The sequence below is a fragment of the Macrobrachium rosenbergii genome, chromosome 4 (assembly GCF_040412425.1).
Source record: "Macrobrachium rosenbergii isolate ZJJX-2024 chromosome 4, ASM4041242v1, whole genome shotgun sequence".
Taxonomy (NCBI): Eukaryota; Metazoa; Arthropoda; class Malacostraca; order Decapoda; family Palaemonidae; genus Macrobrachium; species Macrobrachium rosenbergii.
In genome coordinates, this window is record NC_089744.1 from 45,916,706 (window position 1) to 45,944,147 (window position 27,442).

Sequence of the window (27,442 nt, forward strand, 5' to 3'; positions counted from 1 at the left end):
ATTCATCGAGTTGGATTTCGGTTTGTTGTTCCAGCTCTGACGCAAAATTTACTCGACATTTTGCGTCGAAATTCGATTATGTTGAGTTCTGGTACGGTCGAGGACCGGAGTTCTACTGTACTTACCAAGTAATTACATAGCTATAGTTTCTACTTTAAATGGCTGCTTAAGAATTGAAAATTTGCAGCAGCAATCTTTTGTTTTGGTGCAGTAAGTGCCCCGCCCACTTTTGGGGAAGAATAAGTACAATGTAGCTGAAGAGCTCAGTTCATTTATGCTCTATGTCCATGTGCAGGGAGGAGGGACGGGCTCTGTTTATGTAATTACTTAATAAGTATATAAAAACCTTATTTTATTATAAAAATTTCATTTTTATATATGAAACTTGCCAACTACTGTAATTACATAGCTGAATCCCAATTGATAGGAGGTGGGAAGAATGGACATGTACTACTCAAAAAACACTGCTGTATAAAGGAATGCATTTGAAATAGAAAAAGGCTAGCATTGTGGTAATGCTTGTTGTAACCTTACCTGGGGTGAGAGCAAGAGCAGGAAGATAATGCCTCTTGGTTATTGCTCATCTTGACCCATAGGGGGCATGACTGGTAGTGTCAGGATTGTCTCTACTTCAGTGGGAGCTTTGTAGTCAGGGAGTAGTTCTATGACTCGACATAACTTAAACAAAACAATTGCCCTTGACCTGGGCGAAACATAGACATCGACTAACACATGACCATAAAACTATATTGCCAGTACACCATTTAAAAAACATGTACAGCATTACCCATCCATTAAAAACAAAGACTGGAGGGTACTCCAGGTACTAAGTATCCCCGGCTTCCCAAAAACTCAACAAACTTAATCAAGGATAGGAGATAGAGAAATAGGAGGATCACTCCTACCCCTCATTCCCTAGTGCCACACCAGTCACAGAGAATGGACCCAGCATACTGTAGTGCTCGAACATAGTTTTGACGTATCGTAAATAATAGTTGGCGAAGACCAAGTGACACCTTCAATAAGTCGATTGGATTATGGTAGCTAGAGAGATGCTGCATTCAAAAGCCAACGAAGTGGCTGCTGCCCGCACCTCATGTGCTTTAACCTTTAACAACGGTAAATTATTCTCCTGATTTCCCACATCAAAGGCCGAATGACAAGCAGGGTCAATCAGACCAGAGAAATCCCCTTGAGAGGAGGCAGAAACTCCCAAGGAAGGAGCTTCCCTGGTTGCATAGCATACATACCTCCTTTTGGAAAGCCGAGAAGGAGGAGAACAAAATACAGCTTTGCTCAACTCCCTCTTCTCAGGCAGCCAAGAGTTGATCCCAGACAACGCTTTCTTGGAAGAGATAGAGAGGGCCATCTTCGGGAGTCTAGTGGTACTTGAGGATTGACGTAACAAGAACGATGATCCCGGGAAGACGGGGGCGCAGTGGGGAAGTATGTTAGGAAGCAGAACAGAAAATAGTTTAATAATGAGGCGTAGGCTGATGAAGGTTGTTCTGGTTCAGGTTCCTCCTCTGCTGAAGATACAGCGGAAAGCACCAAATCCTGCTGCGGTTCTTCTGGTTTTGAAGACAAGGGTTTCTTCAACAGTTGCAGGACGTTATCTAAACATTGGTGAATGGGAAGCAGAGAAGAGTCTTTGGGTACTTATGTATTTGCAGACTTCGCGTGATCAGCACCAGGTGAAGAGGATACGGCCTTGGGGATCTGTGATACAGGTTGACCTGCAGCAATAGGGACGTCTGAATCTGAAGCCTAAGACGTGTATTCCATTGCTGGAGAGCTGGGAACCATCGTGATGCCTGGAGCTACAGTGTGAACCGAACCTGCAGCAGGCTTATGGGCCACTGGGAACTCAGATCCAATGGGAGAGGGAGATCCCAAAGCGTGCTTATGTGCCAATTGGTGCTTGGGAGCCAATGGGTGCCTTATGAGCCAATGGGAGCTCTCAGTCGTCCCAATAGCTGCAAGAGGGCTCTTGATCCTTATGGCGCTTGCGAGGTGCCGCTGGATGCGTGTCCGCAACGTGCCCCTTCAGAGGCCTACAAGACTCCTGAAAATGTCGATCATGTCCTTTGGGTTCCGAATCCAAATCACTGGAAGGTAAGGTGTGATCTAATTGGACACCTTTACAGCGTTTGGTTGCCGAAACCTGGGAAATACCAACAGGTTTGGCTGAGGAAGCAACTAATCATGGGCAAACCCCACCGACGTCCCTTGGACTTACAGTTTGCCTCCTCCCAGGTGCAGGGAAATTTGGCAGGGACCTCTGTCTAGGAGCATTGGTGGTACGAGTAGCCACCCCCTCCACAACACTAACACTAGCATTTGCACTATGATCCGCATTTGCTCTGTCCAAAAGAACTCTTGCAGAAGCTCTTATCTGAGCAACAGTACTTACTAAAGTGTCAAATTTCTTATCCATCTGAGCTTTGAGACTGGCCATGGCCTAAGTTCAGAGGGAAGGGAGCCAGGTAACGGAGTTGTAAGGAGAGCGAGAGAAGTAGGAATTGGGGAACGAGAAGTCAAAGGTGTAGAAAAAGCCGGTTTGGGGGTAGAGGACACAGAAGCTCTAGCCTTGGCTCCAGCAGCTGCTTTCCTAAGTCTAGCTTTCTCTAATTTATCCAAATGATTGGTCAACACTTTCCATTTACTTAAGCCCCAATCCTTACATTCCTCGCAATGTCAAGTTGGGGGAACATACTTGTCCATGGCAGTAAGAATAAACAGAATGTTTGTCATATTTAAATGAAGTCAACCTAGTATTACAGCCTTTGCTGCAATACCGGTTACTAGTCACACTTAGTGTCGACATATAGTCCAAAAAATTGAAAAAAAAGCTAAGCTAAACTAAGCTAAGCTATGAAAATATAGCTCGGAGGCTACTAAATGAAAGAATACTTCACCAAATCCTTCGATAGACCACCAAACCATCTGGTGAAACTACTCCTGAATTAACAAAACAAAGCTGCTGAACGACCGATGGTCGGTCATCAACGGCAGAAACGAACTGAGCTCTTCAGCTACGTTGTACCTATTCTTCCCTGAAAGTGGGCGGGGCACTTACCTGCACCAAAACAAAAGAGCGCTACCGCGAATTTTAAATTCTTAAGCTGACGTTTAAAGTAGAAACTATAGCTATGTAATTGCAAGGTAAAAAAATCTGTATTTAGTCACAAACACATGAAAAAATACACTATTAGTGAATAAACAGTGTTGCTCTATGAAAAAAGCAGATTAGTGATAAATTTTAATTGTTTTTACCATTATATAAAGAAAATGGGACGACTTCAATAATATGAGAGAAAACTTGATTAGTTGTCAAATGTTCTGCAAGACAGATTTATTTAATTTGTATTAAAGGTTTATTTTTTGTATTCAACATTTTATGGATCTTTTGCTGTGTTTACATTAATGTTTTAAAATTAGTAAATCATTGTTATAAGCATTTTCGGGGAAGTACATACACTAAGAGTAACAGTTGTAAAAGGGTACTAATCTAAGATGACTTAGGGTGTTTTGGGATGACGGTTTGGGGTGTATTTTTGTTTTGGGATGACGGTTTGGGGTGTATTTTTGTTTTGGGATGACGGTTTGGGGTGTATTTTTGTTTGAACTGATATTATGGCATATTTTTGTTTGAACTACTAAATTAGGCAGTCAACTTTTAAAATAGGCAGTTATAAGCATTTTGGTTTAAGGGGTACAGAATATTTGGCAGTTACAAGCAGTTACATGCATTTTTAGAAGGGATTTTGCATTTCCGCGGTGGGTTCTGGAACCTATCCCCTCGAAAAAGTAGGGGAGCACTGTACTTTCCATTTTCACAATCATTAACACATTTTGCTATCATGCAAAAATCCCATACACATTGGTTGCACAGCCAGGAGATGGCTAGAGGAAGAGCAAGGACGTACTGCTATCCTTTCCTATTCACATCTGTTCAGGTATCATAATTTTTTCATGTCACACTTTTCTGTGTTTCTTCATTAGTCTCACTTTAAATTTTGTAAAGTGCTCATTTCAAGTTTCATCATAAATAAGAACAAAGCTAATTTCATTCTTACAGCTACAGTTAAAAGCAAACTCACTTAAAAACTTACAAGCCATATGACGAGTTGATAGACAATGCACTTATGGAACCTGGGGGTTCTCCATCAACCCAGGGAGTGAGGCACACTAGGTCTGCTTGGTATCCTGCTGCCTTCTTTTGTGATCCTCCCCGTACACGAATAGGTACAAAATAGTCAAGTGATGCCTGGAAATAAGAGAAAAGTGCATAAGAATCTAATAAAATGAGACATATCCACATCAAATCTAAACCTCTCTCAAATTTACCTTTTTGCTGCTAACTTATAGTTAAAATGAATCATATGTGGTGTATAAAAGAACTGGTATTGAAGAATAAAATGTTTGGTTTAGAAAGACTGTTACCTGACCAGCTACTTTTAATTACAACCCCAGGTCCCATTTCCACTTTTCTGCCACATCTTGCAATTGCCATTCAACACAGAGTGAACTAAAACTGTAAAATCACTGGAAAGTAACATAATTCTCTCAATATCTACTGTTCTTATTAGATACCTTCACCTTCCTCATATTTGCCTGTCTCAGGGTATAATTTACCTTTATTTTCTTGATTTGGGTCTTTATTTTTCTATCCTACAGAGGTAATGCATTTGGTTGAAAATTCCATTTGAAGACTATGTCTCTTTAAATACTACCTATAAGTTGGTTGACTTAACTATCAGTCTGGGGGTCATTCAGAATACATTCTATCGAGGAACCCTCAATATTATAACTGAGAAATTCATCTAACAGTTAGACTAAACAACTTAATAATCAAGTATTCTCTATCTCTAAGTAAGCCCAAGATACCATGTCTGTTACAGCTGATGGGAGGAGGAATAACCCATAATGACAAAGATGTTACATTTAACCAAATTTTAAACTAGCAAGTTAAAAGATGGCTTAAACCAGAAGATTACCAGCTGTACAACATTACAAAGACTATTTTGCAACTCACATCTTGTTCCTTTGCCACATGAAAAGATTAAATTTTAGCAGTTATCAAATGCCCAATGGGGGACTTATCTATAGCACAATCAAGCGTGTGCAGTTGCCAGTTGCAAAAGCACTTCACAAACACAAACCGGGTAACAGACTCAAAAGAAAAGTAATGGGGCGCATGAAAATTCCTTGGTATGCCCAGACTCTCACTATACAAAGTGAGTGTCTTGGAAAATGATCTTGAAGGTAATGACAGATGAAGCAGTTTTTATATTCTTACCCAAGCTATATGATAGAAAAAGATGCTCACAATGGCCAAAAATGAAACCTTCCTTTTGTCATTAGAAAACTGAGGTGGTTTCATGCTAAAGCTTAATAAGGACTGTGATCTTGCTTAAAAGAGCTTGGCAACAACTCCAACTGAAAATCTCAGACAGATGTGGAGAATTTTCTAAGTTCAGGATGACTTAAAATAGTCATGGTCTAAAGAACTTCTGTTGATGCCGATGGCAATAAGTTACCTTAGCCACCCAGAGAGAAACTACTGTACTACTGTATATCTGAGGATAGTCCAGGACACTTCATTAAAAACATACCTTTTTTTATCTTCTCTCTGGGTTCAAAACAAACATCTATTTACTTTCATAAATTTTCTATGTTAACTTTGATACTTTTACTCACCGACTTCTCTCATAAAAGAGAAAGTACATAATATTCACTTCCATCATATTATACAATTTTAGGCCGAAGGCCAAGCGCTGGGACCTATGAGGTCATTCAGCACTGAAAGGAAAATTGGGAGTAAAAGGTTACAAAGGTGTAATAGGAGGAAAACCTTACAGTTGCACTATGAAACAATTGTTAGAAGAGGGTGGAAAGTAAAATGGAAGACAGAACATGAAAGAAGGTACAGTAAAAGTAATAAAAGGGTTGCATCTAGGGGCCAAAGGGACACTGCAAAGAAATGTAAGTAATGCCTACAGTGCACCGTGTGTGACGTGCACTAATGGCACTACCACCCTACAGGGACTTCCCTCATACTAAACATGAATTCATCACTATAAAAAGAGCCCCAAGTCATCTGCAAGTGACTGTAGATGTGAGGGAGACCACATCACCCAGCAGTATTAGTTTCACTCATAAAATGTAATTTGGTGATTCGTGGGTCTTTCACTACAAATAAACTCCAAAATATCCAGCTCTTCTTCCAGGCCACTATTTTCACCCTGATAACCATTTCTCTATAAACTTACAATCCAAAGATGTTCATAGTACTGTAATTTCATCTCTCACTGTAATTTTCTTTCTCATTTCTCTCCTGGTTTTACCTAGGAATTTGCAGACCTGATCAGCAATTTCCCATATTTTGCCATCTTAGTGCCTTTTCCTGAAATATGTAATACTTTTCCTGAAATATGTAATACTTAAAGTCCTTTAAAAACTGAATCCATAGTCTTTAAAGCACTTTGTAATCAATCTGTAGATTTGAATTTCTTGATATTTTACTGAGGGGACAAATGATACAACAGCATCAGAACTGATCTGTCAGAGGAGAATACTTGTCAAAAGGGATAGGTCAATAAAATAAGAAGAAATTCGTAACTAGGAGGAACATTTTTGTGAGGAGGGGGTTATTTAGTTGATACACCACAACAAAGACATAAAAGTGCTAATAAATATGAATTCTGAAATGGAATCAGTAATAAAGAAACTTTTGGTATGGATATGGAAAACACTAGCTTATTAGGGGATTGCTGCAGAGATGATTTTAGCTGAAACTGATATGACACCATATACTAAAATTTTTTCCAGAATATGGAACAAGGAAACGAAGATTGATGACAATGTGGTAACTATAGAGGCATTGCACTTTACATCAGATATAATGAAAATATTCAGTTTGTTTCTTCTTAATAGGCTGGTGAAAGAAACCGATAAAATACTTAAAGAGATGAACAAGTTGGTTTTATAAAAGGCAGGAGTTACCCAGATGAAATAATAGTGTTATGGGTTATTGTGCAATAGTATACGGAATTAAAAAATCACCTTTTGATGGGTTTTGTTGATTATGGGAAGGCATTTGACCGTGCCCACAGACCAATATTACTCTAGGTTACACAACAGAATGGCATTCCCATTACATGTGTGCAACTAACGGAAATTATCCATGATCAAAATTGATGCAAAAATAATATTGAAGGGGTCTTGTCAATTAAATTTGCAGTATACAGTGGGTTGTTAACAGAAAATGTTATTTCACCCAAGCTGTTTGACCTCATAGACTTCACGAAGAAAAAAGTGGTCATAGATGGAAGAGGTATAGACTGGAATACCAACTGAACTTGACATACTGAATGTATAGATGATGCTATTTTAATCAGCAAAAAACCACAAGAATTACAATGCTTGCTCACCAGAGTGCATCATACAGCAAATATCTAGAGAGACTGAACTCAAATATAAGAACAACGGAAATTATGAGGACGGAGTATGCAAAAAGGGATGAAATAACATTAGATGGAGAAAGGATGACTGTGTTTGAATCCTACAAGTATATAGGAACATGCTGACACTGCTAAAGTCCCTTCCAATTTAAGGAGAATGTACATCAGAAAACAGACGGGGCTCCCAAATCATCTTAATTTACAGGGTTTTTCAACTAATGGACTGGGCTTGGCTGAATTAGACTGCTATATTATAAGTTCGATGTAATACCATAATTAAGAATCTTGATTATCTTTTCTTAAGTGAATTTAGAAAGGTTTCATCTTACTTAGAGCGTGAAAAACGAGAGGCAGGTGACAGAGGGCACAGAACCACATCGCCCCAAGAACCAACCCTATTCCCTGGCAGCGGACTCTTCCAACTGTCACAGGGCAGTCCTAGGCTCGGGCTACAGACAAGCGGGGGCACTGACACCTTACCTCTTAAAGGGGAACGTGAAAATGATCATACACTATGAGGGACCCAGAACAGTTCCCTAACAAAATTCTAACTTCTCAATATGCTTTTCCTGAACTGAAAGGGGAACGGAAGGCGAACTATAGTGGAAGTCTCGGCACAAACTAAAGCATCAGCAAAGGCAAAGCAAAAGCCTAGATTGAGTAAGAATAACTGCAGATGAAGGATCTGGAGAAGGGGAAGACATGACAGCTTGGCAACCTGACTTGACCAGTTGCTTTCACAATCTATCTGCTTCCCTTCTCTTCCTATACTATTGAACTTAAGCAGAAAGTCCTTCTAAAATCCCTACTTGCACCTATTCTCAAGATCACACTTTATACCACTGCAGCTAGCATAAACAGTGTATCCATCTCCTCAAAAATCAACATTCTGCTAACACAGTAATCATTCCTACAGAACCTAATGTTCTTTGCCTTGATTCCAGTGGAAGGCATCCTAGGAAAAACAAATGTACAGTACTGACAAACAACTAAACCATTACCAAAAAGTGCCTATACACCTGGTGGACAAGAACTAAACCATTCAAAACACACCTGGTGGAGAACAGGCGTACTGGTGTCATCCAGCCAGCCATTCGATCTTTCGTTTGAATGCCAACTCGCCTATCGGCACAGAGATATAAGCTATCTTTAACAGTATGTAAGATTCATCCTAAATAATGATGTTCACAGGTAAGCACAAGCTAGAACCTGAAGCAAATGCAATGAGAGAGAGAGAGAGAGAGAGAGAGAGAGAGAGAGAGAGAGAGAGAGAGAGAGAGAGAGAGATCAAATCTATAGATTCATGATTCCCAGCTTCCGGAGAGATCCATTTTCTGGGTAGACCCAGTTCAGACACACCTCGCAATTGTCTTAATTTTAGATCTACAACATAATTAGCTAGGAGAAGTTGGTCATCACACAGGATAATAAGATAAATATTTTATCCAAGGCCATAGGTATTTTGATGCAATTCATAATGCTGCTTTGGATATTATTACTGTACACTGATATTCAATATAGTTCAGTTTACCTGTTCAAATAATATATGAAAGGCAATTTTCTCTAGCAAAAGAGCTTCTATGTGAATGCTGAATATTCAAGTATTTACATTTTTAAAAATCATATCTAGAAAATTAAATCTATATTTTAGTAAACAATATCCAATACTTAAACTTAATTCTTAACAACCACAATCATTTCTCCAAGAAAAAAATATGTTGAACTTTCCATGCAAAAGTTACAGAACCTCATGAGAGAAGAGAGTGAGTGGTTTTCTAAACGGCACAGACAAGTAAATGCTTTATAAATATATAAGTACTGTACATAGTTTACATATATAAACTATTACCTTAAGAAGTGACAAAATAATTCTCCAGGGAGGGAGAGCCATTCAAGAGGGGTCTCAAACTATAATGTAAAAATGATACCACCCTTGCTATCACTGCTTTGGCTAAAATGAGTTTGCTTAGTAAGTGAGGATGAGAAAAATGAAGAATTAGGCTTCTGGGTGTACCTCAAAATTCTAAAGGTGAACCTAGGATCTTTGATAGAGGTTACTCATATTAATATATACAAGCTTATAAAATGGATGCACCTTGTACACCTGACAGCCTTTGTACTTAAAAATTTTCAGTTTTCAGTCACTTAACATATCAAATTTGCTAGAGCTTGCTCATTTGTTTAAGCAAGTACAGGTTGACCATCACTAATCCGGCAATCAGTAGTCCGGAACAATCAGTAATCCGGCACAAATTTCGGCTAGAGTAACTTCCAATGTTTCGCGCTGATTTTCAAATTTCCCGGGTCGCTGCGCTAACTTGCTCACCGGCCGCTTCGATTTGGTGGCGCAGTGTGCTGCATCAACAAACTGGTAGCCGAGCCTACATGATACTAAACTCCATTCACATTATACAGTATTATACAAACATCAACATAACGAATGTGCATCTTTTTCATGGATCTTTTAAAAAGTTATGCTTTACTACATTGTTTCCAATTGCTTATATTCTCATATTGCTTTTGTATTATAAATTGCGATCAGTGTTTTGTTTTCGGAATCGATATCGCGGTGTTTATTTCGCCGCATTTAACTAAGTTCAAAGCGCTTTTCTTGCTTCTAGTTAGCGTAAATGAATATGGATACTTTATTTATTTGGGGCAAGGATATTTTTCGTTATACGAAGTGTTTTTAAGTCGAAATATAACTTAAATAAGTCTCGTTGTGAAACTAATTTAGCTATTTTTTCGTTAATATATGACATTCTCGGGAATCGTGGCTGGCCATTTTGGGTGAAAGTTTTTGTGTAAAAAAAATCAAGATTCCGTTCACTATTTTCTCTTGATTTCATCATAATACGAGCTTTACGTATTTATCTTTTATCAGCGTGAAAACAGTAGTAATTTGTATTCTTTCATGCCCAGTAGTTTTGATTAAAATACATTCTCTCCAGTTTTATTTACGGTCGAGTTTCATCCATGTTGCCGATGCACGATAATTTATAGTCATTGGCAGCTTTAACATTGTTTTCTCAGCTTCAGCTACAACTTGCAGCTCAAAGTTACTGTAGCAGCATATTTCCTGCCGATCTTTTCTCCAAAGCGAATAAGGGTATAGTGTAAAAATATATCAGTCCTATTGTACAGTACTTAACGTCATTTGTAACATAACTACAGTAATTTGTGTATTACCGTACGATGGTTGAAATACAAGCACAACAGTTGTTGTCCGATACGATTATTAGCAAAACAACAGTTTCCTGTTCGGTTGTTTATGGCTGTACGCATTTACGCAAGAGTATAACGTTACTAACAATACTTTTATCATTCTCTTTTACTTTTTTAACTAGCAGATGGAATAAAGAGATGGAGGAAAAGAAGTTGGTCTATTGTAAGTTGGTCTCTTTTGCTGCCTTTGCCTGCGTGAAATCCAAAAATATTTTTCCTAAATATTTTCGTATCGGTATTAACTGCTAACCCCATCGTAAACACGAAATATAGTAAGTCGAATTATCATAACTCGAGCACTACCTATATTTGATAATTGTCTTTTCTTTATTAACCAACTTGTACTGATTTATGGGATACTTTAATTCTAAGATGAGGTGCTTAGCTACTGGGTTTCGTGTATTCTAGCCTAACAAATGGCTAATCCGGTACCCTCCAGGTCCTAATGATGCCCGATTAATGATGGTCAACCTGTACCAGTAAATACTATATCCTCAAATATTTCCAAAAATATGCTACCATGTGTTAATTTTCAAATTTTATGCAATAGTCAATCCTATGTTAATAAGATTACCATACATCCAATAGTGAACATGGCTAGCTGTTATGGGTCAATTTACTTTGATGTGAAATTTGAATTTGAAGGAAAGACAACTTGTACAGATAACAACTGAAAACAGAATACAATAGATTTTTTATCATACATTATATGGCATGTCATACCCATTCTTTATTTGGTCCCTTCATAATGTACAGATTTAATCTTTCATACTTTTCAAACTACAAAAGGAAACGACCAAGGATGACATAGTGGATACATAAAAATGTAATACTGTACACATCTTATATAAAAATGATTTTTCAAAAATATTTAGCTATTTCAATTCACCATTATGATTTTAATCATCTCTCAAATTCATGCACTATAGTAATTGTAAAAGGAGAATACTCTCCCACAACAGTAACAACAGTCCTGAATAATACATGGTTAAATTCAGAGGAATCTAAAACTTTTCTGCTTTTCCATCATTAAAACTTTTTCTCAACAGCAGAGCATTCAATTACTAATTAAAACAAGAACCTAGTGAATGGAAGTGTTCCTTCCAACATAACAACCTGAGTTTACTGTTTAAAATTACATGGCACAAGCACTGCATTAGCTGCAACTTTCTCAATGTGTATTGGATAGCTAGATTACAACAGAGGAACTTAAAATCATACAGTTTTTCTATTAAAAAAAATTAAGTTTTCCTCATTTTGTACCAATAAATCCTATCAAATCTTCATGTTCTCGTAAAATGAAAGAAAGTTTCCAATTTTGTACCAATAATTCCTTTCAAATCTTTACTTTCTAAAAAAAAATAAATTTTCCTAATTTTATACTAGCAATTCCTGTCAAATCTTTATTATCTTATAAAACTAGAAACTTCATACACAAAGCTTACATGCTTCCTGTATACAAATAACGAGAGAATATTTTCATTTTAACAAAGGATTAACTTGTCTTTTAAAAATCTGGGTTCCACTATTTAGCTGTTAATGAAATTGCAAACACCGGTATACCAAAATAACATACCAAATTGCATCAATATCTTTTCCATCATGACACCTAATTAATAGGCCTGAATTCAAACTTTAAAACTCAACCTGTCCAAAACTCTGTAAAATAACATAATTAACATGCCCAATGCCATATAAAAAGGAATGCTTTTGATATACAACTTTCCACAATGACTTTCCTTAGGTAAATGAAAATTAAATATAACTGTACTTTTTAAAAAATGACTTTTAGACTCCCTCCAATAATAACTTCTCTAAAATTATATTAACACGTACAGTATACTCTTGAATTCCACAAGTTTCAAGTTTGCAGATTTCATTATTCGTGAACTTTTCATAATAATTATGTAAATGGAATATGTTTTGGGGTTTTGTGACTACTTTTATGTTAAGCCACAGATGATTCACATAGGTTAAAAATGTAAATGAGACTAAAAAAAGTTTAGTAGGCCATAAATACAAAAACCAATGTACTGTACTGTACATATTAGTTTGTTTATCAAAAGTATGTATATATAAATCAATTATAAATAACTAAAAAAAAATTCAGTCAAGAACACTGTAAACAAAGGTAAAGATGATGTAAGTCAAAAGTGCTTAAAAGAAGTTTTTTATAATTTACTGCACTACTATACTTAGCATGCATTTATTATAAAAATATGAAATTTCAAGTTTCTACAAAATTCACACGCACAAACTGCAGAAGACATAGGGATGGAAATGCAGGACACAAAAATTCATTAATACTTTTCTGTGTTTTTCCTATATTACTTAGTGTGATACAACTTTAAAAGTGTGAAATAACCGTAAAGCTCCTAGTGCTGTAGAACATGCTGCCAGGAGGCCAAAGAGAGACTGAAGATGATGTGCTTCCACTGGCAGGTGCAGAAACACGGAATATGATATGAAATGCCCTTTCCCCTTCCCCCTCTCTCTCTCTAAGCTATTACTTTTCTGTGGGTGCAAGACTGCTATGATAAAATAAAAGGCTTTCCAACTGACTCAATATTAAATATAATGTGAGGAAAGGCCAAGTCTTTATAGGAATCTGTAAGGCAAGCAAAAGGCAAAGGAACTAGGTGTGCAGACTTCACTGCCTGCAAGGCTGGTTTGATAATTTCAGAAGGTTTGGACTGCTAAACACAGAGATTACAGGAGAAACAGCACCATGGAACTTATAGAAGACAATGAATGAAACTGCTCCATTTTGGAAATAAAATTATAGAAACGACATTTACTAGCCAAGATAAGGTGCTGGCTTCAGGAGGGCAGAGAAAATAATGTAGCTGTTTTGTGCCATAGCCATCTGGTTTTTGATCAGGGCATCCCCGATTTATAAAAGGGATAATCCCCTGCATTGGAGGAAAAAGATAAATTCCACCTATCAATCTTTTGGCTGCATAACAGAAAGGCAGCAACTACCATACTACTATAAGTTACATAAATGCTTTGTCCTGAAAGTCGGTGATATCATGCCAGTAAGGGATTGCCTTATAAAGTTTTAATGGTATTGGACAATGCCCTTGGTCATCCAAGATATCACAAGCCTCTAGATCAGGGAGTAATAAAAATGCTTAATGAAAACATGGAAACTTCATATACTTGCTGATAAGCTTGACATTCAAGTCAATTATATTTTGGACACTGACACAAAAAATTTTTAACTGTTAGCATTACTTCCCATTCTGCACAAATAGGGGCTGGATCACGTGGGCTACTCATCAAGTATCAATGGGTTTAGTGAGAGTAACCAATTCTAAGACAAGTCAAAATTATTTTTATATGTATGTTGTTCTTTTTGATATGATGAATGCCATATTCCAAAACTGGGCCTGATATATACCAGTTTATTACTATCAGGTTCATTACTACATATATTCTGCTAATTATTGATTCTAATGGGTTTTACGAGTGTTATATAATCACTAACAGGAATAAGCATGCAATCATTAAGTTAACAGTTGCAGTTCTGGCTGCTTTATCAGCTTCATTTGTTTTGATGCTTACATGGGCAGGAATCCAAAACTTTCAACATTTTTACATCTTCATATTAGTGAAAATTTCTGTTGCAGTTTAAGGGTATAAGGAGTTAATGCACTCATGGTCTCCCAGGGATCCATAAGACAGACCAAACAATTACAAAGAATTCTCTTATAGTTGGTTTTGGCCAGAACAGTGCTTATTGGCACAGTGATAGAATATAAAGGACTCAGGACAGGTATCTCCTGTCCTACAATAATTACCTAGGCTCTACATCTTACTTGACAACAACATATGTTGGTGCCATCTTCATTGCATGCCAGGTTTGTGCAAGATAAATGTTCACTCAAGTCCCGTGCCTTTTCATCAGGGACAGTGGGTTTGAGGACTCACAACTGCTACCAAAAATAGGTTTTTCTTACCTCAAAACCTGTTTTTTGATAGTGTAGCTGCTGTTCATCCTCAAAGGAGCTTACAAAAGAAACTAGATGACGACGAAGTGGCTTAGCTCCTGATAAATAAATTTCAACAAACCAGATTAATTTTTGGTCCGAGGTATAGTCAGTCACAGGTTGTTAACCAGTTTCTTTTTCCAGATGCCCATAGGGTTTGGCAATAAAGAACAGGAAACAACACACGAACCAATGTGTGTATTATTCTTGTGGTTCGAAGGTGGCTCACCTAATTATGTTGGGTCTGGCTGCATGATTATTGCATCTTCCCCAGCAATATCTCGGCATGACCACCACTCTCATGGCAATAGTGTTTCAGGAAATTTCTATTCAAGATAAAGGCACAGTTATCAACAGTCTCATTATTCTGGATACCCACTTGGCTCTAGCAATAAAGAATGAGACACACGAACCTATACAAATGTATTATCCATTTTGGTTCTACTGTGACTTACCTAATTATGTCAGGTCTGTCTGCAGGATTACAGTGCTTCAACAGTTCAGGAATACTGTCTCCAATAACCATTCTGTACAGTACACTTGAAGATTTCTTTCTATTAAGCATTTCCAAAGAAAGTGAACAATGTACAGTACTCACCTTTTGGATGTCATGCAACTTACAAAAGGAGTGAGGGTCTGCCTTTTTAATGAGGGCCACTAAAATCAGCTCATGTAGAGAGAGTGGTTTGGAGAAAGGATTAATTGTGGCATTACACATTTTAGGAGAACAAGGGAAAAGAAGTGGTGAAGTAATGTCATTAAAAAATAATATTAGTATAATTAGCACTGTAATTTGTCTGTGTTAATTACAATACCATAATACTAAAAAAATTTTCTTCACCATAAAGCCCAACCCAATTTTACTTAAAAAAACTAAGACATCCATTACTACCATTACTTGATGGGGCCACAGTAAAACTAAAGTTAACAAAAAAGTTTTGACTGTTTACAGCAAGATGATATTAAGCTTCAAACAACTGCTGTATTTCTTTGTCTCCAAACAATACTTTTGATAATATCAAATAATGTCAATTCTCATCATCATGAATACTGAAGACATTAACATGTGTTGGGTTAAGCAAAATTATATAAAGGAGTACCTGACCCAGTAGCCCTTCTTTCATAATAATTGCTAATACATTGTCGTTTAGTATCTTTGTGAAACCATATTACAGAATACATTACTATACTCTCATCTGTGTTACTTCAGTTAGCTGTTACAATGAAGTGCAAGAGCTAATATCATAACATGGGAGCAGATACCAGTACTTTCTGACCAACATTTTCTAATTTTCCTCCTCTTCCACTTACGACGGAAACTGATAGACAAACAATATCATGCTATGCTTTTGGAAACTTGGTTCTAGAGGCCTGTGAGAAGTAAGTACAAGGCCAGCCAGTAAATACATTCTCACTCCCTTTCTGAGTCTGCACACATGAATGTTTCCTATAGATATCCATGGTCTACCACACAATGGTGACCCTTTTATTTCCTCTTATGAAGGAAAATGGTTAAATGCATTCCTTCCCAACTTTAAGCTCAGTATTACCTTAGTCTTTGAAGACTGAAGATGCTCCAATGCTCCCATTCAAAACATGAAAATATAATGCTCACTGAAGAAAAGGAAAAAAACTGTTCTCCCAATAGTGACCTGAAGAAAAGGAAACAAACTGTTCTCCCAACAGTGACCATTTTCTTTTGCTATGAAAAAAAATAATCAGAAGAGTTCCCTCCAAATATATGCCAATGAAGTACATATGGTACAATCATACTACAAAATATTGCATCACTTTATGAAATATATCGCTCAGATCATATTTCTTTTTATATATTCCGTATACTAATTAGTTTGAAAAGAATTTTTCATAATATGAAAAGCAGAATTAATTAAAACAAGTACAAAATAAAACCAAGAAAATTCCTAGTTTTATGCCGATTTTTAAGTATTTTATCTGAAACTGGAATGAGTAACCATTTTTGCTAAATAGTATATGGAATAAATATAATTTACTGTTGTTATTCTTTAATATGTTCTTGTTCTTTAACTTCATTCAAAAAGAATTAACTGAAGTTGTATTAGCTAATTTTTTTCTACAATACCAAATTTTTTGTTACATTTCAATTCAACTTCTTACTCGCTATCAATATTATCTACCAAACCACTACTGATGTCAAATATATACCGTATATATGAAAATACATTTTATTTTTGTTTTCTTGTTTTACCTCATGTAGTGTGAATATTTCTCTCTCAAGAAGTGAATAATTTCAAGAAGTGAATAGTTCAGTCATCAAGCATATGGGCTAAAAATTTAGGCCAGATGGCCAATTGTGAGAGGCCATCCAGCATTGTAACGATCAATAATATATTTGCATAACGACTGTACAAGAATGTATTACTGATTATGAAAATCTAATAGCAAACAAATGCATATTAACAAAAAACAAAATTCATATCACAGAATACCCTACTTTTCATAGATCAGGCAAGGATCAGTAAGTCTGGCCAGAAATCTTTCTACATTTTATGATAAACAAAATGCAACAAAATAGTTGTGTTTTTACTTCTATATATGCACAACATACAGGCCTACAAAATTTGATTGCTAAAATAAAATTCTCTTCAGATTGAAGAAAAATGTTGGAAGTAGTGTCACAAGACAAAAAAAATATTACCACAGTCCTTAAAAAACTAAACATAAATGAAAGAATGAAGATTTCAATTTCCTTTAAATGGGAATGTTACATAACTCAGCTACCAGAATACCGATTGCCCTTATAATATCCATTAGTGAGTGACTTGCTCTGTTTTAGATTAAGCCAGCTTTGCGATGGCAAGGACTCTTGCTTTAGGGCAGCCATAACTGAGTGACTGAGAAACTGTCACCTTGGCACATCATAGGTGCATTTAATGGTAGTATTTCTATGTACCTACAGTGTCTGGCGAATACTTGCCAGATACTGCTAGCTGAATACAGCCATTTGCCTGAAACATTACGGAAACTGATGCAATACTTTGTAGTGTGATTGTACATAAATGTTCTTAGACTTTGATGACAGTGAAGATGCTCCTAAGTTCTGGAGCTCCATAAATTCAAAATGAAAAAGTAAAATGTTCACTCAAAAAAAGAAACTGTAAATGAACTTAGGTTTTTGAAGGTCCAAGTAAATGTGACACTGAAGAAGAAGCAAAATTTGTTTGAGGCACGGTCATAAAAGAGACATTTAATATGGTATTTAGGAATTACTCTCATCACACCTACAGTACCATGAAACTTTGCTCACAGAGCTTGTATAATATGTAGTTCATGGTTCATATTTGAAAAATAGTTTTTAAAAAAATTCTTGTGTAACATTTAGCCTAATTCTCTCACTTTCAAAGCTGTAAGAAACTTTTTCAACTCGTTACAGTCTAAACCATAAGAAACTGAATGAAAAACTTTATGTCACACTGATGTATTATTCTTAGATAATTTCCCAAGTATTTTGATTAAAATGTAGTTAAAACTTTTTATTTTTATCCACATATGGATTTTAAATATACTTTACACCTGTAGATTCTCAAATTGTTAAGGATTCTGTATTGCAATGAGAAGTTCCATCATGCTTTAATCTCACAGAGTAGTCTTTGAATGTGTGTGTCAGCTCTACAGTGCTATTTGGGAATAATCTCTAAAAGTGACTAAATGAGAACAGTGGAGTACCATACCAAGAACTGGGGGTTTGCTGGTCATGCCACCTTTCTCCTTGGTGAGAAAACAGGTATGTAGTTCAACAGGTATTTCAATGACTTTAAGTTAACAGAATTAGGCCTTTTAAAACAGTACTTTTAAAGATTTTAGAATCAAAACTGATATATAATGATACACAGAATGTAAAAAAAATTCTGGCTTCATTATGATAATTATGTAATGTTTTCTGTGATATCCTTCTCCCATTTTTTATTCCTTTTATGTTCCTTTTCTTAAAATGTCAGCAAGAGATCACTGAAAGAAACAGGTAGTGCAGCAAAGATCCTTCATACACTCACAAGAGTCATTTTCCTGAGTGAAGATGCCTCAATGAATGATGCCATAAGCAAATGGTCTGAGATATATAGGGACACAAAAATTTTTAAACAATTTCAATCTTCCATAAATACAGCTCTCCTATTGTACTTGTCTTGCCATTCATGCAGCCATTTTTGTTTCTCATCTTCCTGTAGCATCATTCACCCATATGGAATGTTATGTTACCTGCATTAATGAAACTCAAGGTTTGCGCATTCTATGGACAGTAATCAAAATTTTGTGACACTAATGTAACTTAGGCAGTGTTGACCTAAAGGTTGTCATTTGTTGATTAAAGTGAGAATACAATATATTCTGTCTACTCTGATGTAACGAAATGATCTCAATAACAAAAAACAGATAAGGCTAAGCTGAAAATTATGCATTTGTGTACCAGCATATTTATCAGTCTGTGTTTGAATATTATAAAATATTTAATTAGTTCCTTACATTTCTTTATAATAATACTTCTTAAAAATAATGCTTATTCACTGTAAATCGAAAATAAAGGAAGTGGCAAAATGTACTGTATATATCACCAGTGGAATTTTCTACATTTCTCTACCAGAAATGATCATTCAAACATGGTTATGAGGCAGAAAAGTGTGAAAATTACATCTAAAAAACTAAACCTCTATCCCACACATGAAATAATTTGTTTTATTGTAAAATGCATAATTTCTCTTTCCCATCGCTCTGATATCAAAATTTGAGAAATTTCTCTACAATAAATTCTGCAGCAAAAAGATCATTATTTCTTAATCCTAATTAATAAATCTGGATACTTATACTGTACTCAAGTTCCTACGTTCCATCTAATAATGAAAAATAAAATGTTCTATAACATTCAGTAATCTATGAGTCTCAAACATAGCATGCAAAGTTTAGCAATGTATACTACAGGCTGTAGTAGGATATTCTGTTTAAAATGAGGACATATCTGTACAGTTTTGAGAAGTTGAAAGAAGAGTAAAACTAAAGCATACCTATAAACCAATTGCGTTTTGACACGCAATCTATAAAGTTCCATGTACATCAGGAACTCATGCTGTATACAACAGTATATTCTTCTGATTAGGGACTATCAATCTATGAAAAGGTTGCTAATTCCTAACAATGCTCTAAATTTCATTCAACAGTTTTAATAAACTCAAGTTTAAAGGGGGCTACGGGATTTATCCTTTTAAAATGACATTAAGTATGCGACGAGCTATCTATCCAGCCACCAATCTATACAATCTTCACTCCTACAGCACTAATCCAGCACATACTACTTTCCTGTCATTGGAAGGAGAGAACAGCATTCCCAGTATCCTAGGATGCAGTCACCACACATAACGATACAACATCTGGATTCATCATCATCATCATCACTACAAATACCTACACCTTTCTTTTTTCTATGATTCTGACTTTGACTGTGACCCTTTTTATCTGAGGGTTTTTTATCGGAGGCTTCCCCAGCAGCTGTATGGTGGGGACTATGAGCTACCTGAAGGGTGGGACGAGGAGGAAATTCATATTCTGGCGAGCAGTCCCCCGATTCATACACTTCATAAACGATAGGGATCTCCAGACACTGTCAGGAAAACAAAAAGAACAAAAAGCAAAATCACCTGTGTTACATATCATCTGAACTTCAAGTGGTTTTTCTGCATATATCCATTTATTGGGATTTTAATTTTTTTTATTATAATCATTATTTTCAAGTGATTTTTCTCATCACAAAACAATAAAACTCACTGGAACTTCACCAGTCGTTTCTTGCTTGAAGTACTTGAAGAGAACAACGTGCGCTGTAGCACCTGCTATACATAATAACCTAGATTCTGGACATAAAAAAATATGCTGAATTGCAAAAGGGTCTTCATCCCCATCTATACTTCTAGTCCGTGGTTTTTCAAATACTTTTGCTGTTTTTAACTTATATAACACTTGTAAACTCACTGATGATGCATCCCAGAATTTGACAGTTCCATCTGCATGCCTGTGAAATTAATGGGAGAATTAAATTCATGACTACCTGTTACAATTTTACAATTTACAATTTGTTAGTGTCACAATGTTAACAGTTGAAATAAAAAACAGTTAACAAATATTCAACATTATGTTACATACCCTGTAATTATCATTTCTGCATAACTACAAGAGGAGCCCCATTCTCCACCACTTATTGGCCATTCTCGCTCACTAAAACCCTGTCTCTTCTGTCCTCTAGCACCAACAGAGTAAAATGCTGGAATGAGGTCAGCTGGACAGTCTGCTAAATATGTACAACATGTCACAGGTGATTCATGCAAATCCATAGAATATGGATTTTCAAAGCATGGATAGCCCTGTGTATGGAGATCAACGACCACTAGGTCATTGTGTAATAACACCACCAAGGCATAAGGTTCTGCAAAATCTGAAAACATCAACAGATACCATAGATTAATATTAATACAAATCTACATTAAGAATTCACATTATGAAGCTTAAATAATCCTCAACGGTATCACAGTTCCATAAGATATCTTATTAGCAAGTAACTTAAGTAATTTACAAAATAGTGTAATATGCTGTACATATAATATTGATGAAAATTTAAAATAAAGCAACTAACTGGGAAGCATACCAAAATGCAAAGATAATCATTCAAAGAGACAATAATGAACTGAATGTATGTCAAGCTTGTAGAAAAGTGAACAGCCAATCATAACATCACATGACCTAGAAAACTAAATCTCAGAAGCAATCAGACTGAAGTTTCAGAAAATATCAAGTAAAAACATATCACATGGGAACACACCACTTGCAAAAGGAGACTCGCATAATGTAATGAAATCCACAACGTTGTGTTCCATTTCTAAAACTGTTGTTGTCTTGCCATGAATGACAGTTATACTTGGTGTTCTCCCAGCTCTGTCATTAGTAAGACCACCAGAAAATATTACAAACGTATCCCTGTGGAAAAAAGTAATCTGTGAAACTCTGTAAGTGGACAATGACAGTATACTTCATTAAGTAACAGAAATACATCCACAAATAATGAGAATAGTCATATCTACTGAATTAAACCATCTGCAACTTTTTAAGTTTTAACGTCAATAGTTTTTTTGAAAAGCATAACCCTACCACCTCCAATCCAAAATGATAGATGAAAAATATTGAGAGCACCATCTTTAAAGTTTGCAAAAATAAAAAAGTTGTATGGAGTACCTGCCAAGAGAATGGGAGGAAAAATTACCTTAGAAGCCATACACTGTACAAGATTTAATGTTCCTGTTTAAAATCTGCTTAAAGAGTACACTGACACATTTAAGTTAAGAAAGTTAAGATGACCAGTTACGAATTCATCTTTGAGTGTAATACAGTACAGAGTTTGAATAATAATATGATATCCAAAGAGGTCATTGTATGGGAAAGTAAAAGAAAGAAAAACTGCAGAATTCTGCTAGAAGGTGGGAACAGTGATATGTACATGACTGCACAGTAATGTACATGCATGTTTATGCCATACCTTGAAGAAAGTGCTCAGGAATGTCAAAGGGGAAATATACAACCACCACATTGTCCCCAAGTTCCCAGAGAGAGAACAATATGAGAAACAGGAACAGGCTACTGAATCAATTATCTCTATGAAAAGGAAGCAACAGAAGCCTTTCATGAAAAAACTGAGAGGGAAATTATACAGCAGATGGCTTGTCTTTCATCACAAGGATTCTTGAGATAAGCTACAATTGAATCATGTCTATTTTAAGGAGGCAACAGCAGTAATAATCTCATTATGAGAATGAGGAGAGCAACAGACCTGCAGAAGGTTTTTTTTTAACAAGGTAAGGAATACAGTACTAAAGGGAGATGATTTCAGGATATAATATTTTGAAGCCTTTTTTATAATCTTAATGCTGCAATTATCTCTCGTGGGTTTCCAAAAGAAACAAAGAAATGTCCACCAAGGGGAATTCCAATCTAATGTACTTGAACTACTGCCACTAAAATTTACAAGCAGGAATAGTCAAATGAGGAGTTACAGAAAGAACATGTTAGGACCTAAAAGGCTATTTGCACTTTCCTTACTATCGGAAGTTCAGATGTGTATCAGGTCCTACAAGATAAACTGTCCAACTAACAAACTAATATACACCTTCATTTATAATTACAGTACAGATTCACAAAACTAATATAACAAAGTATTCATACTGTTTACTTTATAACAAAAAATTACAAGAACTAACTTACAGGACAGTTTAATAAGACAATATCAGCATTGCAGTACAATTTGCAAATATGTCATTGCTATAAAAATCTTTAAATACGGCAACATTTTACATTTTCCCTAGGTTTTCCAGGCCAAAAAAAAAGTGGTAAACTGATCAGCAGAGCTAACCCGAGGACAAATACCACAGGATTATTAAAATATAAAGATACAATTCAGGTAAAACAATTACTGTAATCACAATTTTCTCACCACCATATTGTGAAAAGTTATTTGAGAAGTCATCAAGATATATTACTGTGAAAGGTAGTTCAATTTTGAGGATTTATTCTCAAATGACAACAGAAAAATGGAGCACTAAAATTTTAAAAAGATGTGGACAGCTAAAATGGAAGAGACCCAAGGGAATGAAGGAATAATAAATGCAAAAAGCAATTTAGCTGGGGCTGAAGGGATGCCAGTTAAAATCTGTAATATCATCTATGGTGTGTTCTAAACAAAGTGGGGCATGCTGGTAACATAAGGTACCAAATGACTAAGTCTAATCTGTATCTAAAATTCTAATCAATAGATAGTACCTACTTTCCTAATGATTAAGGAACAACCAACGTTATGCTTACCCATTTTTACTACATTTCCACTCAACTTTTTGTATACATTTGCATGGCTCCTGTTTACCTTCTTTGTTGGTTTTTGCTGAAAGAAACATTTTCAGTAAAATTGCATCCGTCAGCAAAAAACTAAACTAAAATAAAAGCATTAATAACCTGCTTATGAAATGTTAAAATTTATAAAAATTATCTGTTATGAGATTAATTCAAGACTGCTTTCAACAGTAATGCCTGGAGGAATATAACAGAACTTGTTTTTTTTCAAACATGCAATAAAAACATTTTTTTTGAAAAGTAAAAATTTTTAAACATGATACCATGTGGAAAAATAGCCGAAACTGGTTTTGAAGTAGTCTGTTTGATGGCCCATGTGGTGAGGGATCCATCTGAGTGAGAGCACATGAACTGTTTCCCTTCGTGGTGCCAGCTGATGGACTTCAAGGGCTCTGCACACTGATAGCGAGCATCGGCTGCTTTATTTTTTAGATCCCACACGACAAGTGATCCACTGTCATAGCCAATAAGGAGCTAAAAATACAGCATACAAGAGTGAGAGAAGAAGAGAATTAGTATTAAATCAAGAAAACTGGCTGTTGGAAAAGCCACAAGATGAGTTTGAAAAATGTCATGGAACATATGGTTCTTAAACATTTTATATCTTGGCAAGTACTGTATAGCTATTAACCTTTTTAAGAAACAACAAAGTAGTTTACATTTTGACATTCTGGGAAGATATAACTTATTGATGAAAAAACCTACCATGGTACCACCTACACGATGCTACAACATCCTACCACTTGCACATAAGATCTCTCAGCACAAACAAGCAAGATTAGTCTAGCCAGAGTCACAAGATATCAAATTAAAAGCAGTAAAATGCATGTCTACCATAACCCTGATAAAAAGAATGTTAAAAATAATAACTTCCTTCCCTGTGCTTGCAAGTCAGAGAAAACTATTAAAAACTGCAAGATTCCATTTTCTTTGAATGCACATTTACATTTCAGTTCAACCACAGATAACTTTTGTAATGACAGTTTTATCAGAATTTTATTCTGAAAATATGTACAACTTTAAATACAATGTAATTAAAACAGCATACACCATACATTCGATCAACTTCTTTAAGTTGCATTGGGAGACTATCCTCAAAATGAGAGACATTTATAATATATATATATATATATATATATATATATATATATATATATATATATATATATATATATATATATATATATATATACATATACAGTAACTAGTAAAAGCTGTAAGACTAAAACATGGTGACAGAGACCAATGAGGATCAATAACACTCAAATTTTCATAAATATTTGTAATTTAAGCATACTATTAAGAAATCTACCTCGCATACTATAACACACGTATGATATCTTCTAGGACAAAACCCCAAATAATGTATTCTGATTTCAAAAATGAAATATTCTTCACCACCTAACATTTTGAAGCGGTAATCAAGAGGCAGAAGAGTACTTAAATAATATTTAAGATAAAAGGAGTAAAAATATGTTGATGTGAAAGTACCCCATTAGAGGCTTACCTTGCTAGGATCAACAGGGCAGTCACTAAGATGTACCACCGCACCAGGATGAGTCTTCCGGGATCTGCGTATAAAAAAATGAAAAATAAAAATCCCAACTGGATTGTCAATATATATATACATTATAGGATTCTGGGTGTACATATGCATATACTGTATAGTGTCTATATATATATATATATATATATATATATATATATATATATATATATATATATATATATATATATATATATATATATATATATATATATATATATATATATATATATATATATATATATATATATATATATATATATATATTATATATATGTAGTGGCAGCAAAAATAATCTTAACAACAAAAATAATGTTGACATATTTCACAAAACAATAGCAAACTACTGTGGATAATTAAGCAAACAGAAATCTGTACTTATTTATTATTCAGATACATGAATTAATACTTTGCCATCTCTCCTTTAGCCTGCAATACAGCCTGGGTGCTCTTAGGCATGGAATCATCAAGGATCATGAAATACTGAGGGTCCATCTTAGTGCACAATGTCAACTTAATCTCATTCTTAAGCTCAGCCATATTTGTGGGCTGGACACCTGCAACTTTGTCTTTAATAACTTTCCAGGCATTTTCAATTGGGTTTAAGTAAGGTGAATTGCCTGGCCACTCTAAAACTGATACATTGTTCTCTGCAAGCCACTTTGTTACTGTCTTAGTCTTGTGACATGGAGTTCCATCATGCATAAAAAATGCAGAATCATGTAACCTGTAAAACTCCAACACGTGGTCCTTAAGCACTTCTAAATATGTTGTTCCTTTCATTGTTTCTCCCTTAGGCAAGAAATACAACCCAGCACTACCCAATTTACCAGTAAATGCTCCCCACACCATAACAATCTGTGGATGCTTCACGGTTTTTATGGTAAACTTGTGATGATATCGGGACACACTCTTGGGCCTCCTCACAACACTGTTGGCACTTCTAACCACTCTGAAGATTGATTCATCTGAGAACATAACGTCACGCCACTGTTCCTTGGTCCAGTCTTTATATTTCCTACAGAAAGCCAGCCTTTTCTTCTTCATGCCATCTGTGAGGAACGGCTTCTTTGCAGGACGGCGGCACGGTAGTCCTTGTCACGCTGCAGACAATGTTGTACCGTACGAACAGAGACGTTTCCAAGCAGATCAGGATGCATAGAGTGCAGCTGCTGTAATTGAAGGATTATTCAATACTTACTCTTCAGAATTTTATCTGTCCTCGGAGAGGAGGTCTTCTTCTGTCCACAACCTGGTTTCCGCTGTGGCACCGCTCCTGGTGGGAGTCCAGGTACTGCCTTTTTCTGACTGTAAATAGCTTGGCGAGAGACACCAATATCTCTGGCCACACGAGTCACAGAAACTTCCTGCTCCAGCTGGGCAAGGGCATGGGCCTTTTCTTCATTTGTAAGCTTATGGTGTCCCATTAGGCAACGACAAACTGAGCTGTGGGCCGCCAAAGATGACTGTAAAATGTGCAAGTCAGTGGCTGACGGAGCAACTCATTACAGATCATCTCACACCAACAGCTCAGTGAGCACTGACAATTCTCACCAGTTTTCCTGCTCATATGGGTCCAAGGAAGCTGCTAACCATACGACAAATCTCTGGTGACAGTGGTATGGCTGCTGCATAATTTTGAACTTGACAAACATTTGATGTTAACATTATTATTGCATTTTTGCTGTAAATATTAATTTTGCAGCCACTGTATATATATATATACTGTATATATATATATATATATATATATATATATACACACAGGCAGTCCTCGGTTATCGGCGGGGGTTCTGTTCTGGGGGCGTGATGATAACCGAAAATCGCTTTTTCAGTGATTTTCGGGGCTTATCGGTGCTTCTGTTAGGTATGTATCGATGCCAATACACAATTATCGGCGCCAATAAGCAGTAATAGGCGATTTTCGGCGCCGAAAATTGCTGATTTTCGTTGCTGGACAAGTGCTGTAAACCGGATTGCCATTAACCGAGCCACCATTAACCGGGGACTGCCTGTATATATATATATATATATATATATATATATATATATATATATATATATATATATATATATATATATATATATATATATATATACAGTCATTGCAAAAAAATCTGAACACCCCATTTAAATGCAAAAAAATCAGAACACTGTTATAAAAATGGAAAATAATAGCAAAGTTTTTGTTTTATTACCTTTTATTAAATATTTTGACATTCCTCCATTATTTTTAAGTACATCTCTTAATCTTTTTGGCATAGAATGAGCTACATCTTTAAAATACTGTGCATCCA

General features: G+C 35.7%; 1 protein-coding gene across 8 annotated transcripts in view; it reads right to left on the reverse strand.

Moving 5' to 3' along the window:
* Tomosyn (syntaxin-binding protein tomosyn) overlaps window positions 1–27,442 on the reverse strand; it is a 991,423-nt gene that overhangs the window by 374,087 nt on the left and 589,894 nt on the right. For 5 of the 8 annotated variants that reach the window (XM_067096189.1, XM_067096177.1, XM_067096169.1 and 2 more), the window contains exons 5-12: window positions 25,107–25,170; window positions 23,863–24,073; window positions 23,555–23,630; window positions 21,525–21,679; window positions 20,852–21,140; window positions 20,477–20,720; window positions 20,121–20,312; window positions 4,116–4,270 (exon numbers count right to left, since the gene is read on the reverse strand). In XM_067096189.1, coding sequence (XP_066952290.1) covers window positions 4,116–4,270; window positions 20,121–20,312; window positions 20,477–20,720; window positions 20,852–21,140; window positions 21,525–21,679; window positions 23,555–23,630; window positions 23,863–24,073; window positions 25,107–25,170 — 1,386 coding nt within the window. The remainder of the gene's footprint in view (window positions 1–4,115; window positions 4,271–20,120; window positions 20,313–20,476; window positions 20,721–20,851; window positions 21,141–21,524; window positions 21,680–23,554; window positions 23,631–23,862; window positions 24,074–25,106; window positions 25,171–27,442) is intronic. The other 3 variants (XM_067096198.1, XM_067096173.1, XM_067096196.1) reach the window with 1 other exon arrangement.